At 48.9% G+C, this 16,036-nt stretch overlaps 1 protein-coding gene across 6 annotated transcripts in view; it reads left to right on the top strand.

Moving 5' to 3' along the window:
• Window positions 1-16,036, top strand: part of RPS6KA2 (ribosomal protein S6 kinase A2) — a 334,274-nt gene that overhangs the window by 50,123 nt on the left and 268,115 nt on the right. For 2 of the 6 annotated variants that reach the window (XM_024744935.1, XM_024744936.1), the window contains exons 1-2: window positions 1,794-1,862; window positions 1,954-2,004. Coding sequence is in view for 3 of the 6 variants with exons in the window: in XM_024744933.1 (XP_024600701.1) it covers window positions 1,821-1,862; window positions 1,954-2,004 (93 nt within the window). In the remaining 3 variants the exon portion in view is untranslated. Of the gene's footprint in view, window positions 1-1,725; window positions 1,863-1,953; window positions 2,005-12,686; window positions 12,798-16,036 lie in introns of those variants that run through there. The other 4 variants (XM_024744933.1, XM_024744937.1, XM_024744930.1 and 1 more) reach the window with 4 other exon arrangements.

The raw sequence follows: 16,036 nt of genomic DNA, 5'->3' as shown, positions 1-16,036 counted from the left end.
GTCTTTTTCAGGGAGAACCCCAAACCTTGCGTGCCCGTGTGCACAGTCCCTGGGTTCTGGGGTGGCCGGGGTCAGGGTGCACCCCGCATGAGAAGGTGGTCCTTGGGGCTTGGTCGTGGGGTTAGGTAATGGGTGGGTGCACGGTGTTGTGGTGCGCTGGGGACCCCCATTCCTTGCTGTGAGGCGTTCATTTGTAAACACATCACTCACGTGGCGTCAGGGCTCCACCCTTTTCCAAGTTGCAGAAACCACATCGAACTGGCTTAAGCAAAACTGTCAGTTTATCAGCTCCTGTCATTGAAGAGGTGGCTTCCAGCAGGTGTGAATCCAGAGGTTTTGAAACTGTCAGTAGGACGCTGGCTTTCTCTGCATCTTTGATCCCAGGCCCGTTTCCTAGGTAACAAACTCCAGGCTCAGACCATCCGCATGGTGGCCACCAGTGGCTCCAGCCTGGGCGGCCTCCCCTGCTGTGGGTTTCATGCCTGTCTCTGAGCCAGCACTGCACCCAAGCATGACGGGGCCTGACTCACACCCCCGCCGGGGGTGGGTGATTGTGGTGGGGTCGCTTTCACTGGACCGCGTGGGGTTTCCTTCCCACAGAAGGAAAGGTAGCTTTGGCTGCGGAGGGAGAAGCGCTGTGGGTGGAAAGACCGTAGACGTTGGCCCTATGTGCCTCGTGCGGTGCAAGCTGGTATAGGAGCTGCAAAAACAAGCAGCAAATCACGTAGAAGGAAACGTGTTCCTGCCGTTTAACGGTCAGGGGACATAAAGCCAGGACAGAAGAGCAGGGGCCGGGCTCGCAGCCTTGTCTGCACTGAGCTGCACCTGGAGGTGTTACAGGGACTGATGGGCCAGGATTCTGTCCCCAGACGCACTGGGTTATTGGATCTGGGAGCTTGTTTCTAACGTGCATCCAGTGTGGAGAACCAGGAATGTAAAGAAATTAAAGCCCTTGCAGGTAACTGTCCTCTGTCAGTGGTGTTGGGACACAGAGGCGGTGTCACCCTTGCAGGGTGAGCTTGGGATGGTAGTGACCGCTGTGCAGATTTCTCTCTCGGTGGAGTACCCCCAGGGCCCCCATTCTCGCCTGTTAGGCAAGAGCGTGTCCCGAAGTCATGGGGGGGATTCGGCCCCTCTGTCTTCTGACCCTTGAGCCACCATTATTAGTCAGGGGTGAAAGAGATTAACTTAAATGTGGCCCCTTTCTCCATCTTGTGTTTTAGTGGGTTTGAGCCCAGGAACAGAGAACAGAGGAGAAATGAGGAATAACGCAGAGAATGAAAATGGCACATCCACAAGGTCGTGTGTGCAGAAGTGGGCAGAGGCGTGAGTTCTGTTCTCCAGACCCTAAAGTCACGTTCCTAAGTAAAATCTTCAGGTTATTTCAAACTTTGATTCCAGCCAAAGACAGGCTTGGGAAGAGGAAGAGTGTCCTCGATGTGTGTGTGTCTCTAGGCTGAACCCTGATGACTGAACATGTTTGGAATTTTAATTAGGCGTTCCTTAGCCTGTTTACAGATTAGAATTCTTCTCCCCTGTAGCTGGAATGAACACCTTCTGTAGGATGGAGGGCCTTGAAGTCACCTTAAGACGTTAGCCCAGTCCCTGGTGATAAGCACAGCTCCTTAGTCAAATGCTGTGCGTTTGGAGATTAACAAGTGACTTTTTTTTTTCTGGTTGCGTTTTGAGGTTGGTGATGGGAACATCACTTCCTTTGGCTGAATCGTAAAAGTTGCACAAAAGTTTGCCAGTTCCCTTCTTTCGGTGTTTACTGAAGGGCTTCCTGAAAGCTAGTGAAACTCCTCAAATTATTGAAAATCATGTGGAGATTTATGTTTAGAAGCAGAAAACTGCCAGGCTTGGTGAGTGTCCGTGTAACTGTCCTCACTAAGGAGCTACCGTCAACGAGGCCCTGTGACTTAAAGGAATTTTCTTCACTTTCTGCTCCCACAGGGCAAGTGTGACCTGACCTCGCTTGAGACAAAGGCAGCCTCATCAGCTGAGGTAAGTAGCGCTCACATAGCATGCAAATGTCAGTTACATTTTTTTAATGTTAAACGTGAAGTCTTTTTCAATTTTCTTTGGTTATTTTACGCTGCCCAAAGTCCAGCAGAGCCAGCCGTGGTGCGCTTTCAGAAGAGCACAGCCCTACACAGTACAATTTAAATTCTTTGATGTTCTGCGTGAAACACAGAAACGCGAGTTGTGTAATAACGTCTTTGTACGGCAGGGGTCTGCCTTGTGCGTCAAACTGGGAAAGTCATCCTGCTTTCCCAGGAAGACTGAGAGTTTTATTCTGAGTCTGTGGGCCATTGGGGGTATCATATATGTGATTTTATGTGCAGCCGTTCTTTTAAAACTCTATTACGTGCCTTCACAATACGCTGGCATTAAAAGCAGCAAGTGAGATATCAAAGCAAGGCAGGGCTGGGATGCCGGGTGTCGCACGCCGTCTGCCTGGGGATTGGTGGGCTGGCGGCCGGCCAGCTTCCGGACCCTACTGCGTGCGTGTTCAGGGTCCATCAGAAGCTTTTGCAGGAATTAGGCCTAAAATGAATTGTTTTAGATGGAGGTAGATTTCTCGTAGTATTTCAAGTAGCTATCTGGTTCGAATACTCACATTGTAAATAAGGAATTTTATGAGGCGGTTTTCTGGGTGTTTTGTTTCTCCAGCTCCCACGATCCCAGCAATAGTAATGCTACGTGTACTAGCAAAGCCGAGGCACCTGTAATTGTCGGGGCTGCAGATTCCCCGCAGGCACGGCAGGTACGATGGGCCCGTTCCCTGTAGCTACCAAACAGGTCACAGAAGCCAGGGTTCAGGTCAGCCTTATTTAATTTACGTGATTGCATCAGACTGCGTTCTGTTCCTCCTAGACAGAAATACTCCTGGTTTTCGGCATATTGACATCTTTCTAATAGTCCTGTTTCACCAGCCTTGTCAAGGTGCTGGGCCACCTGGAACCCGTGCAGGTCGGGAGCTGCTCCAAGAAGTGATGGCTTCTCAGCAACTCACCGTGGGTCTGGGGTCCCCAGGGGCTGCGCGGAGCCCCAGTAGTTCCAGGACCTGTATTCCTGGAGCAAAGGAAGCTGGGGCTGTGAGTGGCCGAGCTTGCATTTGGTTGCCGGTATGCGTGCAAACAATGCTTATCACCGAATGCCAGGGTTTTACTTTTTACACACTTGGGCTTTTCCTCTCTGGGTCTGATTGTATTTTTATCAACAGCCCAACACAAAGAATTTGGTTGAAAAAAAGGTCCTCGCTACTGTCAGCTTGTATGAATTAGATTTCCTTATTAGACATAAAAATTGTGTCAGTAGAATTAAAAATTAATGATTTTTTTACATGGCTATATAAAATCAAGGTGGTTCTAATTATTTTAGCTAAGTGACTAGACAGATGTCAGGACTATTTTGAACTGCGTCCTAATTTTAGTAAACTCAGGAAGCAAAGTGAGTTGTGGCTCGAAATGGACCTTTTGTACTTTTCTCATAACCTTTTCTAGGTCTAGTTAATAACCTGTTCAAGGAAAGAATAATTAAGCTCTAGCTGGTGATTCTTAGGAAAATTTCATTTGGCTTTATGTGGAAGCACACAGATGTGGGAGGGACTGTGTGTCTGTTGGAAAAATCGAGTCTCATCGTATGATCCCCATGTAGACCAGCCACAGCGAACAGGAGTGGCGTTTCAGGATGAGCACGTGTCTCTTTTCTTGGTCGGAGAAATGAACGTAGGCAAATAAAAGGAGTCTGGTGGGTGATGGACTGGGTGCTGGGGTGGGATAGAGATGCGGGGCCCTTGGGCGTCATTTCCTGTGCCATCGATGGCCAGGCCTACAAGGTGTGGCCTGTAAGAGCCGCGGTCGGGACTGCAAAGCTTTTCAAGGAGGGTGGTTGTTTCCATCAGGCCTGGATCACATCCTAGTGGAGGCTTCTGGGAGCCCGGGAGCAGCTGCTGGGGGTGGCCTGGTCCCCTCTAGGACGCTTCGCCCTCCAGTGGGTGAAAATGCTTGGCCGTGTTTTCAGATCCACCTTCAATGTGATGAGTAGGAGTCCCTTCTTATATTGAGGATAAAACCCACGAATCAGGCCTGGGAGCACCTGAAAGTTCGGAAAAGGTCCTAGGACAGCCGTGGATCACAGGAGTTTTCCTTTCCCTCTCTCTCTCCCCCTCTCTTTCCATATGTATTTTTAATAAGACTTTGCAAAACTCTGTGTTGAACAGGTCGTTACGCCAACTGAGAGTATTAGAGGGGCTCCTGTTTAAAATCCTAACAGATTTAGCTGCTGGGGTGTGAGCAGGTGCTACTTACAACTTTGATAGGAAATACAATGATATTTTACCAGGAATGTCGTGGAAGATGCTGATTGGCTGACACAGCGATTAGTCATTTGCATCTTTCACGTGATAACCGCCCCCCGCCCCCCGCCACCCCCGACGCTGGCCTCCTGTTTAACAGCGAATTGAATTTCCTCTTTCTCTTTTATGGTTTCACTCTTTATTTGATTTTATAAGAAGAAATTTAAAAAGGAGACAGAGGAGGTTAAAATTCCAAGGGGAGGACGTTTCTTTGCCCAAGCACTCACCCTGCACAGGACAGAAGGGTGGCTTCTTTAGAGCAGCTTCTGCCCCTCTAAGGGTGGTTTTGGTCTTTTCCCTCTTTTTCCTCTTTTCTTTATTTTTTTTTTTACTGCTTTGGAATGAACACACATGCCCTTTTTAGAGAGTGGATTGTTCAGTGAGCTATTGATTGGGCGGAACTTTATAAGAAAGAAAAAGCAATTGTTCCCTCAGTTTCCTGCTGTTTGGAGCAGAGGAATGAGGCCACTCCTGGTCATTACTGTGCAGGACTTGAGGCCAGACTGCAGCTTTACCAGGGGAGACGAGGGCAGACATACAGTCTTGCACGAAGATGAAAAGCAAGGCCAAGGCTGTGCCCGGTTGTAAGGTCAGGCCCTGTGCCCCACACGCACCTGTCCACCGCCTGCCTGACATCAGGGTGTGTGTGTGTGTTTGTGTTGTGCTTGTTTGGTGTTTTGTTTTTTTTTAATAAATTTATTTATTTATTTGTTTTTTATTTTTGGCTGTGTTGGGTCTTCATTGCTGCGCACGGGCTTTCTCTAGTTGCGGCGAGCGGGGGCTACTCTTTGTTGCGGTGCACGGGCTTCTCATTGCGGTGGCTTCTCTTGTTGCGGAGCACGGGCTCTAGGCACGCGGGCTTCAGTAGTTGTGGCTCGCGGGCTCTAGAGCCCAGGCTCAGTAGTTGTGGTGCACGGGCTTAGTTGCTCTGCGGCACGTGGGATCTTCCCGGGCCAGGGATCAAACCCATGTCCCCTTCATTGGCAGGCGGATTCTTAACCACTGTGCCACCAGAGAAGCCCTGATGTTGTTTTAATTCCTAATAATTTCTGAAACAATCCATTCTTTTGCCAGATACCTCAGTATGCAACTAAATAAGGTGGTGACTCAAACTTAACCCTTTGAAAAGAAACTTAGTTAAAACTCTGCTGGTGTGCGTGGAACACGGTGACCACTCAATAAATACTGGTGGAACATTAACCCGGCTTCGCCTCTTTTCCGGAATTCCTGGCGAGTGGAGGCCCGGCTGAGACACTCCTGTATGACAGACAGTCCGCAGCTGCGTCACAAAGTAGCTTTCAGTTTCGCAGTTTGAAAGGGGAGCGTGAGCTGGCTTCTCTTTTCTGTTTTGCCTTGTAATGACCATGCCTTAAGCTGCTCATCCAAGACCGAATTGATCCTCTGAGGCTGTGGAGCCCTGGAATAAGGGTGATTTTTCTGTTTTACTGCGTCTTTGTCATCAGATCTTTTCTTGCCTCTGCCTTGAGTCCTGAAGCGTATGAATTGATGCTCACAGGTGCACTCTGCGTGTTGATGAGGTGACGGTGATGGGGGACATTAACAGATGTGTGAAGCAGAGGGAATCAAAGGCAGGAATCTGGGTTTTCAGTCTGTTTTCAGGGACAGAAGTTCTACCGTGGAGCTGAGCTGCCTCCACCCCCACTAACTCAGCTCCGGGTTAAGGCTCTTCCCGCGTTCAGGCCACAGTGGGTGTGTGGACGTCTGTGCGGGGCAGGGGTTACATTGCCCCCCCCCCCCGCCCCATCGCAGACCTGGGGCAGGTAAACGAAGGTACATCAGGACTGCAGTGTCACAAGGATGGGTGCAGACATCTCCACGGGGCAGGTGGGGCACCAAGGGACGGTTCCAGAGCAGTGGTGGTAGCAGAGGAGATGCCTACAACTAAAAAGAAGCACAGTGCAACCTCTGCGCTTTTTTTCATTCCCTCCTTGAACAGTACGAAAGAGACAAATACAGTCTCATTCCTATATTTCTGTAGTTGTTGGACGATGTCTCCCAATCTGCGTGTAGCCCTTCAGTGGAAACTAGCTAAGTATTCCGAGGCACATGTGGAGCTAGGAATATCCTTTGATCGAGGTCATACTTTTAAATTTCCTTTGGGGATATCTGGGGAAAAAACTAAACATTAATTTTAGGGAAAAACTCACCCCAACTTTTAACGTATTCAGCTACAACTTAATTCCCATCCCCCAACCAAAACTGACAAGATTTACAGGCAAAAACATCCCAGAATTCCTAAGCCTGTTCATTATGTTCTAGGATCCCAGGTGATCCTTTTTTCTTCCTCATGCTTTTCTATAATTTCCAAAGAAATCTAAACTACTAATGCAATAATCGTATCTTAAGAAATAATTAGCCAAGACTCAAGTCATCCTAAAAATATTAAAATAACTATAATCGTTGGGTGATGATTATATTACAGATGTCTGGGATTTCGTAACAGATGGCTAACTAATAGCGTACATAATTTCACCAACTGAAGGGGAAGTTTAGTGGCGTTTAGTGACAAATGGCATGAAAAGAAGTGGTCAGTTCATTAATTGACAAGTCATTGCCATTTGCTATGCAGCATAAGAGCTGTCATCATAGTTACACACCCAAGCAACCCAAAGGGTTTGAGATTTCTGCTTGACATTTGTAGTTCACCTTGTAAATGTCTCAGTCGTAATCAGGGCTGTAATGACGTTGCCCTGTGGCGAATCAGAGAAGGAGGAAGTGCTCTGTTTATTTCTAACGGCATTAGGACTGTGCCCTCGTGAAGGCCAGCACCTCACTTCCTTCTCACTCCCTCCACTCATCAGAGCTGTGTACCTACCATCGGTCAGGCAGCTTCACGGGGTCACTGTTTCCTTACTGTTGGTACTGCTCATACAGACGAGGGACTGGAGGTCAGTACAACCAAAAGGTGATGCTGAGTCTTGTGTCTTTCAAACAAGCAGGAAGCTTTTCAGTTCTCTCTTCTAAATGCCAGCTCGCCATCTTACACCTGGTACTGCAGTTTAGGGTAGCATTTTCTAAATCATGGTCTCATGGGGGAGAAAAGAGCCGTGGGAAATCAGAGCTATCTTTTATAATCTCCTAAAAGTTAAACAAAGCTACTATTGTTTTATTACAAGTTGGCCTTGTATGAGGCTCTATACTAGTGTGCACCCAGCCTGTCGATCAGCTACAGATGCAGTGACTCCAGGGGGGATTAAAAATGTCAGAGTGGAGGGGCTTCCCTGGGGGCTCAGTGGTTGAGAATCCGCCTGCCAGTTCAGGGGACATGGGTTCGAGCCCTGGTCCGGGAAGATCCCACATGCCACGGAGCAACTATGCCCGTGCGCCACAACTACTGCGCCTGTGCTCTAGAGCCCTTGAGCCACAACTACTGAAGCCCATGTGCCTAGAGGCTGTGTTCCGCAACAAGAGAAGCCACCACCATGAGAAGCCCGTGCACTGCAATGAAGAGTAGCCCCGCACACCACAACTAGCGAAAGCCTGCGCACAGAAACAAAGACCCAACGCAGCCAAAAATAAATAAATAAATTTATTTTAAAAAAAAATGTCAGAGTGGGGAGCTGCTTGGCCGGCCAGCCGTACCTGACGCACCTGCGGAATAGCAGCCAGCAGTGGCCCCGGCAACACCTGGGAGCTTTCCCCAGCCCTTGGTTTTCTGTGGAGCATAGCCTGGGAAGCACAACTTATTGGGCTAGAGATGCCCCTGGCCTTACGATGTCAACACCCGCGACTGGTGCAACAGAAAGAGCTCTCCATACTCCTTTCTCGAAGGCATAACGTCGCCCTAGTCCTGTGATGCTTCTCATATGATTTTACTCGGGGATGCTTCTCTTCCTCAGCACACAGCGACCGTTCTTTATACCGTTCGTTACAGCACTGGCTTTGGCCAGTAGTGTGGTCACGTTGTAGGATGAGAAGAGGACCAGACCAGAAGCTCACAGACCTGGGGCGGAGTCCTACCCTTGCCCCACTCGGCTACTTGGTAAATATGACTTTGGTTAGAGGCCAGGTCACCTGGCTGGGTGGCTGTGAAACGATGGAGCTGAACAGGAGACAAACTGTCAGATCTTCTAAGTACTTAGTTTTTCTTCCATGTATATATTTATACATATACATAAACACATACAGATATACTCTCTCTATAAATAAATAAATGTGTAGTATACAAATGATACGTTCACAAAAATATAGATATATTTGTTGCTTGTGGTCTCCAGATTCTTTTCAGAAACGTTCCGCTCACGTTATTAGAAGTTGCTCATTTGTCATCAGGGGTTTCCATGGCACTTTTGAGAGTATTGACCCTCCAGCTCCGGTGCTTGGGAAGGCTCATGGCCCTGACTCGAGCGGGTGGTAAAAGGCCAGCATCCCGCCACCCCCGGTCCTGCACACCTGCTGGCGGTGGGCTGACCAGCCTTCCTGTCGGGACGTCCCCGCGTGTCAGCTTCGCCCCTTCCCACCCCCAGCCCTCTCTGTCTGCCTGTGACCTACTCTGGTGGCTTCGATCTCACCACAGCCGCTCTTAGGAGAAGGGAAATGTGCTCCGTGTTGCTAGATCCCCTGCATGGCCTCCTGGTACGTTTCCAGCTTGATCTTCCAGCAGCGGCAGTAGCGTGGACCACACTCCCTCTCGGGAACGCCCGCTCCCTTTAGCGGTGGTGGGTCAGGCCCCTGGCTTCCCCTGGCCTTGTGGTTCTTCCTTGTGGGCCCCCTCCCCCACTGGGGGTCACCAGCCCCTGAGCAGTGATACCCAAAGTGCGGGTGTGATCACATGCTCGGTATTAAGACACTGACAGCGGCCCTGGTGTCCGCAGACTCCACACATGTCCCTTCCATTTAGAACTCTGCGTGCTTTCCACTCTTTCTAGCTAAACGGTAAGAATCCTAAAATAGGAGTTCTTGAAAAGCGTTATGTGTGATATAATCAGTATTGGATGGTGGACGTGTGGACAAAAACCGAATCATGAGGTCATAAATTTGAGGAAAAATCTTTAAAGGACTACTTGATATTTTGCTCTTTCTCAAGATAAAAGGACATTTGTATCTCTTGCTTTGTTGATTTCTTTGGTTTTTATTATTTCTTTATCTTTTGTTTTCCTTTAATTTGTTTAACAAACCCTTGTATAATACTTTTATGTCCCAGGCACTGCTCTAAGCACCTTACAGACATTAACTCTTTAATGCTCATATCCGTATGAAGTAGTCACCGTGATCGTTACTGTCCTCGTTTTACAGGCGGGAACACTGAGGCAGTTACTGCTCAGGGTCGCACAGCTGAGGGTGGAGCTGAGACTTGAACCTGAGCTCTCTGGCTCTAGGGTCTTAGCCCAGCGATGGTGCTGAGTTGTAGACATTTGCCAAAATCAAAGACGGTTTTGTCCTGTGATTTCTTTTGTGGAAGTAAATAACATTTTTACATTCTCTTCATATAACCCTTTGGTGACTCATAAAGAATTTGAAATTACTCTTAGCCTCCACTTTTTCCATGCTAACCAAACGACATCAAGCAGGGTTCAGCTAAGCCTGGAAGTCAGAAACTCTGAGGCAAGAAATCGGGCTCCTCCTAAGATCCTGCCCTTTGCTCCAGGACCTCTAAGTCAGCGGGTCCCCAATTTTTTTTTTTTTTTTTAGTATGAGACTCCTTGTTTAAAATGAAAACAATAGTAAATCACAGGCCGCCCAGCCACATCCCAGTGGTTGCGTTTTTGTTCTCCATGCATTGAGCAAAGCTGCATGAATCCTTAGGCGCCTCTAAATGAAATGAATGATTCATCGTGCTGTTCATACTTGCAAGCTACACCACGTGTACATTTACTTTTTATTTTATTTTTTAAAGGGCTTCAAATGCTTGGCTTTTTATTTATTTATTTATTTGTTTTTGGCTGTGTTGGGTCTTCATCTCTGTGCGAGGGCTTTCTCCAGTTGTGGCAAGCAGGGGCCACTCTTCATCGCGGTACGCGGGCCTCTCACTGTTGTGGCCTCTCCCGTTGCGGAGCACAGGCTCCGGACGCGCAGGCTCAGCGGCCGTGGCTCACGGGCCCAGCCGCTCCGCAGCATGTGGAATCTTCCTGGACCGGGGCACGAACCCGCGTCCCCTGCATTAGCAGGCAGATTCCCAACCGCTGTGCCACCAGGGAAGCCCACGCCCTTTTAACGTCACTTGCACTCCTGATCCCAGCTGTGAGGACTCAGCCACGTGGTCCCATCCTAACCAACCTGCCTGCATCCCGGGCCTGGGAAGAGGAAAGACGTAGTGAACATGTGGGGTGGCTTTGGACACTACAGCTCTGAGATGTCTGTCTGATCCCTTGGGGGCCCAGAGAAGTGGAATTCTAGGTTTTGTAAAGGAAGCCACGGCCTGATGCTTCAAAGGTGACATTATGGTGTCATGGAAGCACAAGATGGGTGCTTTTTAGAGTGGGGATTGTGGTTTATTTCCTGGCCTTGATTGTGCCAGCATTTTTGATTCGGCTGCTGGAGGAGAGATGCCCAGTCTGATAGCGGTTCCTTTCAAGCAGGGACCAGAAAACAGTGGTAGCTGTTTTTCAAAATAATTTCTTTTAAAAATGTATTTGGAAGATGAGTAAGCCAAGATTGTCATGACAATTTTCTATGGCATAAAATAAAAGGCAGTTTCTTGCTATAGTCACCATGGCAACATTCAGTTCACATACGCATACCTGCCGTTAAATTCCATCGACAGTGAAGGGTTTCTATCGCAAAGCCACTAGATCTGACATGACCGTGGCTTAGCCAGAGACCCAAGACCCCATCTTTTTGCTAATGCATTTTCCAAAGGACTAAGCCCGAGGTAATGACCTTTTAATTCCTGTGGAAGTTTGAGTTGAATTGCAGTTAGGATAGTGTTACAGAGAGTCTGATCGTTTTAGGTCGGGGTTGTTCAGACAGATACAACGTTTACTTGGATAACTGCGTGTTAATCAATTCTCCTATTCAGGAAAAAGAACATATAGAACATGTGCTCCAGAAGCAATGGAATGAATGATAAGCTGTTTTGGAAGAACAAATTTCCTGGAATAGCAACCACTTGAGAAACAACAACCGTACTTCAGCCATTTTCATTTGATTGGAAAGATGTGTTTAACATATTAAAGGACGAGATGGACAGGGCTGTGCACTGCCCCAAATCTGGGCCATTTCTGTCCATTTCAGTCTTGAATATCCTCTTTATCTTCAATTCCTTCTTTTCAGGCCCTGTCATTTTATACCAATATATTTTTACACCCACACCCTTAGCCATGACTTGTATTATCCGTCACCTAAAAAGCTGATTGTTAGTTGGTAGTTTTTTCATATTTCATGTTTAGGTCTTCAGAGGAGGAGCCTGGTTATGTATTAAAAAGAAGCTTAAAAAAGGAAACTCTTAACCAGCAAAGGTCCACCTCTGAGCTGCTGCTCTCCTCTCAGAGGTTGCTTTGATGCTGCACCTTGCATGCTTCTGGCTGTACCAAGACACAGCTTGACGCACAGCCATACAGGGCTGATCGTTCTGGAGGAAACATAGGGATTCAGTTTTCACAGGGAAGGCAAAGCAGACTTTTTTGTTACCCACATGGGACATACTCCAAGTTGGCCTGCAGTAGATGGAGAGAAAAAGTGCATGTGCATGGGAGAGCGTGCACCTGTGCGCACGTGTGCATGTGTGAGTGTTGTGTGCGTGCGTGTGCAGGTGTGTGTGTGCATGTGAGTGTGTTTATCTAGGCGTCCATGTGGAAGGATTACTGAAAGGACTAATAACACCGAATAACGCAAACCTTGCACAATCAGTGCGCATTAGTTGACCCGGTGCCACCTGAAAAAATAAGCCACCGTTTTTTATTTTGCCCCCTCCTCTATCTGTCTCCTTCTCTCAGTGCCTGGGGGTGCCTTTCGCGCGCCGGCAGGTGGCAGGTGTGCTGCAGCAAGGGGCTCACAGCCCGCCCCTCGTGGCGTCTCTGAAAATTTCCCAGTTTTGAACACTTGACTCGGTCCACGTGGACTCCGGCTTCGGCGATTCGGCCGGAGGCCGGGTACACCTGTTGAGGCTGCGAGCGCTGCGCGTTAACTCTGCGAGGAGACGGACGCGGGCAGCCTGGGGGCTGGTTCTCCGCTCCTTACCCCCCCACCCCGCGGTGGGCGCGCAGGCCGTCTGGGCTGCGGCCAGAGCACGTGCGTCCCGCCGCCAGAGCCCTGCCAGCCCCGCGGACGTCCTCTGCTGGGGGAGGGGAGGGGCGGGGAAGGCGGGGGGCGTGGTCTTGGGCGGTGGCCGGGATGCTGGATGGGAGGAGGCGGCGATGCGGGATGCGGGACGCGCGATGGCTCAGACCAGCCCAGCAGCCCCTGGGCCTGCGGACGGAGGGGACGGAGGATGATCGGGCTGCCGCGCAAGAAGCTGCAGAAACTGTTTCTCAGAAAGGTAGGGCGAGCCCTCGCACTAGAACTGGGGTCCGGGGAAGTTTTGACGGTTTTTATTTTCTGCTGGGAAACCGATAATGTGACAGATCTTGGCAGGTGAAGGGCAAGTTCGAAAGTTGTTTTCTGGGACAGAGTGAAATTCTGTGTGTCCTTAAATGGGAAAGGGTCGTAGATCACAGATGGAGGCAAAGAGCAGGTCGGCAGCTGGGGTGAAGGCGGTCGCCCTCTTTTTGAGGTTGTGTTACAGCCCGAATGGATTTAATCTTATGCTCTCGTGTGCTTTCACAGTCGAGGGCAACCGGGGCCACTCAGTCATTTTCCTGCAATTTTAGAAGCGAAGGGGAGAAAACGTGACAAAGTTGATGTTTATTGAAGCTGTTACTAAAAGGTAAAATTACTAAAAGGTGAAGAGAATCAGATTTAGAAGTTTGCCCTTAAAAACATTTTTTTTTGCCTTTTTTGGAACCTTTTTATTGTAGTAAAATATACATAACATAAAATTTACCATTTTAGCCACTTTCAGTGGCATTAAGTACATTCACATTGTCGTGCAGCCGTTGCCACTGTCCGTCTCCAGAACGTTTTCGTCTTCCCGAACCGAAGCTCTGTGCCCATGAAATTATAACTCCCCATTCCTCCTGCCCCACCCTGCCGAGTTGGCCCGTTTTTAAGTGAAATAACTCAAACACGTAATAGTCATATGTAATAAGTATGCCTCAGATTACAGTCCAAGCCGGGTCATGCAGAATAACTCCTGCAGTCTGTTCTCTGGATTTGTTAGAGAAATTACTTTGCATTGTATCTCATATCTGTCTTTAAAAACGATAGGTATGAAATACAGGGTTTTAAAAATCACAGACATACGCAGGGGTATAGGATTTGTGAGTCATAACACTTTTTTGAAGAAACTCTGTGACTTTCCAACAACGTGCATATAACTTTTTTTAAGTTGGGCAAGAAATGTTCTGATTCTCTTGTTTTAGTACCTATCTCTAGGCGTGCATATGCATATATCGCAAACTTGTGGTTAATAAATATTCTTTATGTGTAGATCTGTACGCATGAAAATATAATATTGAACTAAACTTATGTTTCACTTTAAAATCACTCCTGAAATAATATTTCTAGTGATGTTATAAGGGGAAATGAAAGTCGTTTCCTTCCAGTTTAGGGGTTAAGAAAACCGAGGCATTAAGGAACCGGGCACATGCCCACTTTCAGAAGCATGAACAGATCTACTCGTAAAAGCTGCACCCTCTGGATCCCAGCCCCTCACCCAACCCAGCCCTTACGTCTGCGACGTCCTTACCCTCATTCCCCATGTGGCCCTTTGCTCTGATGTAAATGAACCTCACATCTCTGGGAGTATTTCCGTACTGAAACCCCTTCTTATTCCCAAAGACATCGATAAAGTTAGCAAATACATTCAATAAGAGATTAAAAAGTGAGTAAGTGCAGATATTGAGGCAAAGGAAGCAAGGCAGAGCAGGCTGGAGGCCAGCTCTGAGCTGGCTGGCTTCCCAGGGGTGGGCACAGTGTGAGCTCACACGGCAGACAATAGCCCAGACCCAGTCGTTCGGGTGGACACATCTCTTTCTGTCCCTGAGCCCAGAGAGGAGCATCTCCCGCGGGTCCTCCTAAAGAGGGCACCGCGTAAATGCAGTGAACGGTGTGCCTAAGGGTAGCCTCTGGGAAGTGCAGCACGTTTCTCGGTAATGCCTTTTGTAATGCTGTGAATTGTAAGTGGAGGGGGCAGCCCAAAGTACAGAGCAGAAAAGCACTTCTATCCAAAGTCAGCTGTATGTGGTTCAGGTAAACAGCTCTCTGGAGGGCTGCATCATCCAGGGACATTTGAAGCCATCTGATGTCACACCCCCAGACAGTTCTCCGTAGCTTTGGGGAGGAAATCCATAAATTTCGTTAGGATTTAGTTTGGGCTCCTTGACAAGTACAGGAGTGCAGATTCTCTATGTCGCAGGTTACGAGGAGGGGCTCATAACATTTGGAAGCTGGAAGAGCTCTTAGAGATCTCACAGCCCATACACTTCATTTTCTAGATGAAGAGACTGGGGGCCTGAGAAGCTGAAATGCCTTTTGCCCAAGATCACAGGATGAGTGAGTGGCAGAGCCTGGGCCAGACCTGAAGCTTCGGACACCCACTCCTGAGCTCTTCCCTTTATCCCATGGTGGGGAGGGTTCAGCAGAGCCGCTAGAGGGCTGGAAGTGTGTCTCCCCGCCTGTGTTAACCCTGTCTGTATTATGGGGCTGCTGACCCTGGAGTGACCGCGCTGTCCCAACGGGCTAGCTAAGGCAGATTCCAAATCCCTTGCTCGGGAGGGCACCTTCCGTATACAGACCAACCACCCAGAGCCCACACCCTAACCATTCGCTCTGTGGCACTCTCCCACTCCAGGCCACCGTCCCCTGCCCTGATCACCCCAGGGCCAGGTACCCGACGGCTGGGGACAGCCCCAGGAGGGGTTCAGACTAGCCTGTGCTGAGCTTTGCTCACCCAGCTGTGCCTGTTCCTTCCCGTGGAAACTACAGTAAAGGCTCACCCCCGCCCTCCTCCCCCCTCCTGACTGGCCGGCCTCCCTTCGTAGTCCTCCCCACACAGGGAGCCAGGGGCCTCCTTCCCTCTTGGGATCTGTGGGTAACAAACCGTCTTCTCAGTGGTCGTTGTCTCCTGATCCACTGGCCTGGCCACACCTAAATAATAATAATGAAACCTGGACTTTAAGACACTGTTAGTTGTTTTTGAAACTTTCAGCACGTATGTTGTGGGCAATGAGACAGTAGTAGGACCAAGTTCCTGAAATTGAGAAACCACTCCAGGTGAGGACGGGCACAGGAGTGACTGTAATGAAAGCAAAGACCACACAGATTCTGCTTTAAGGAGAGGCTGCGGTGCTACGTGCCCTGTCCTGCGAGGGGCTGAGATAGCTAAGGGCTGCAGGTCTGGGGCCGCCCAGCCTGGGGGGCAGCAAAGGAGCGCGTTACAGGTGAAGTGCGCGGCTGAGCAAAGGTGTCTCCCCGAATCTGGGTTCCTCGTCATTGTTGCGTTGGATTACTGGGTTACTGACACTGATCTGTCCTAAAATTTCAGGTAAGTGAGCATCTTCGTGTTTTCATGGTTAACCCCTGATAGCCCACGGGCGTTTTTCCAGTTTCACAGATGCTGAGGACGGTCTCACAGTCACACTGCCTGTAATACTAATAGGAACTTCGTGATAGTCACAC

The sequence above is a fragment of the Neophocaena asiaeorientalis genome, unplaced genomic scaffold (genome assembly GCF_003031525.2).
Source record: "Neophocaena asiaeorientalis asiaeorientalis breed wild unplaced genomic scaffold, Neophocaena_asiaeorientalis_V1.1 scaffold649, whole genome shotgun sequence".
NCBI classification, from domain to species: domain Eukaryota; kingdom Metazoa; phylum Chordata; class Mammalia; order Artiodactyla; family Phocoenidae; genus Neophocaena; species Neophocaena asiaeorientalis.
This window is presented reverse-complemented; position numbering and strand designations above follow the sequence as displayed.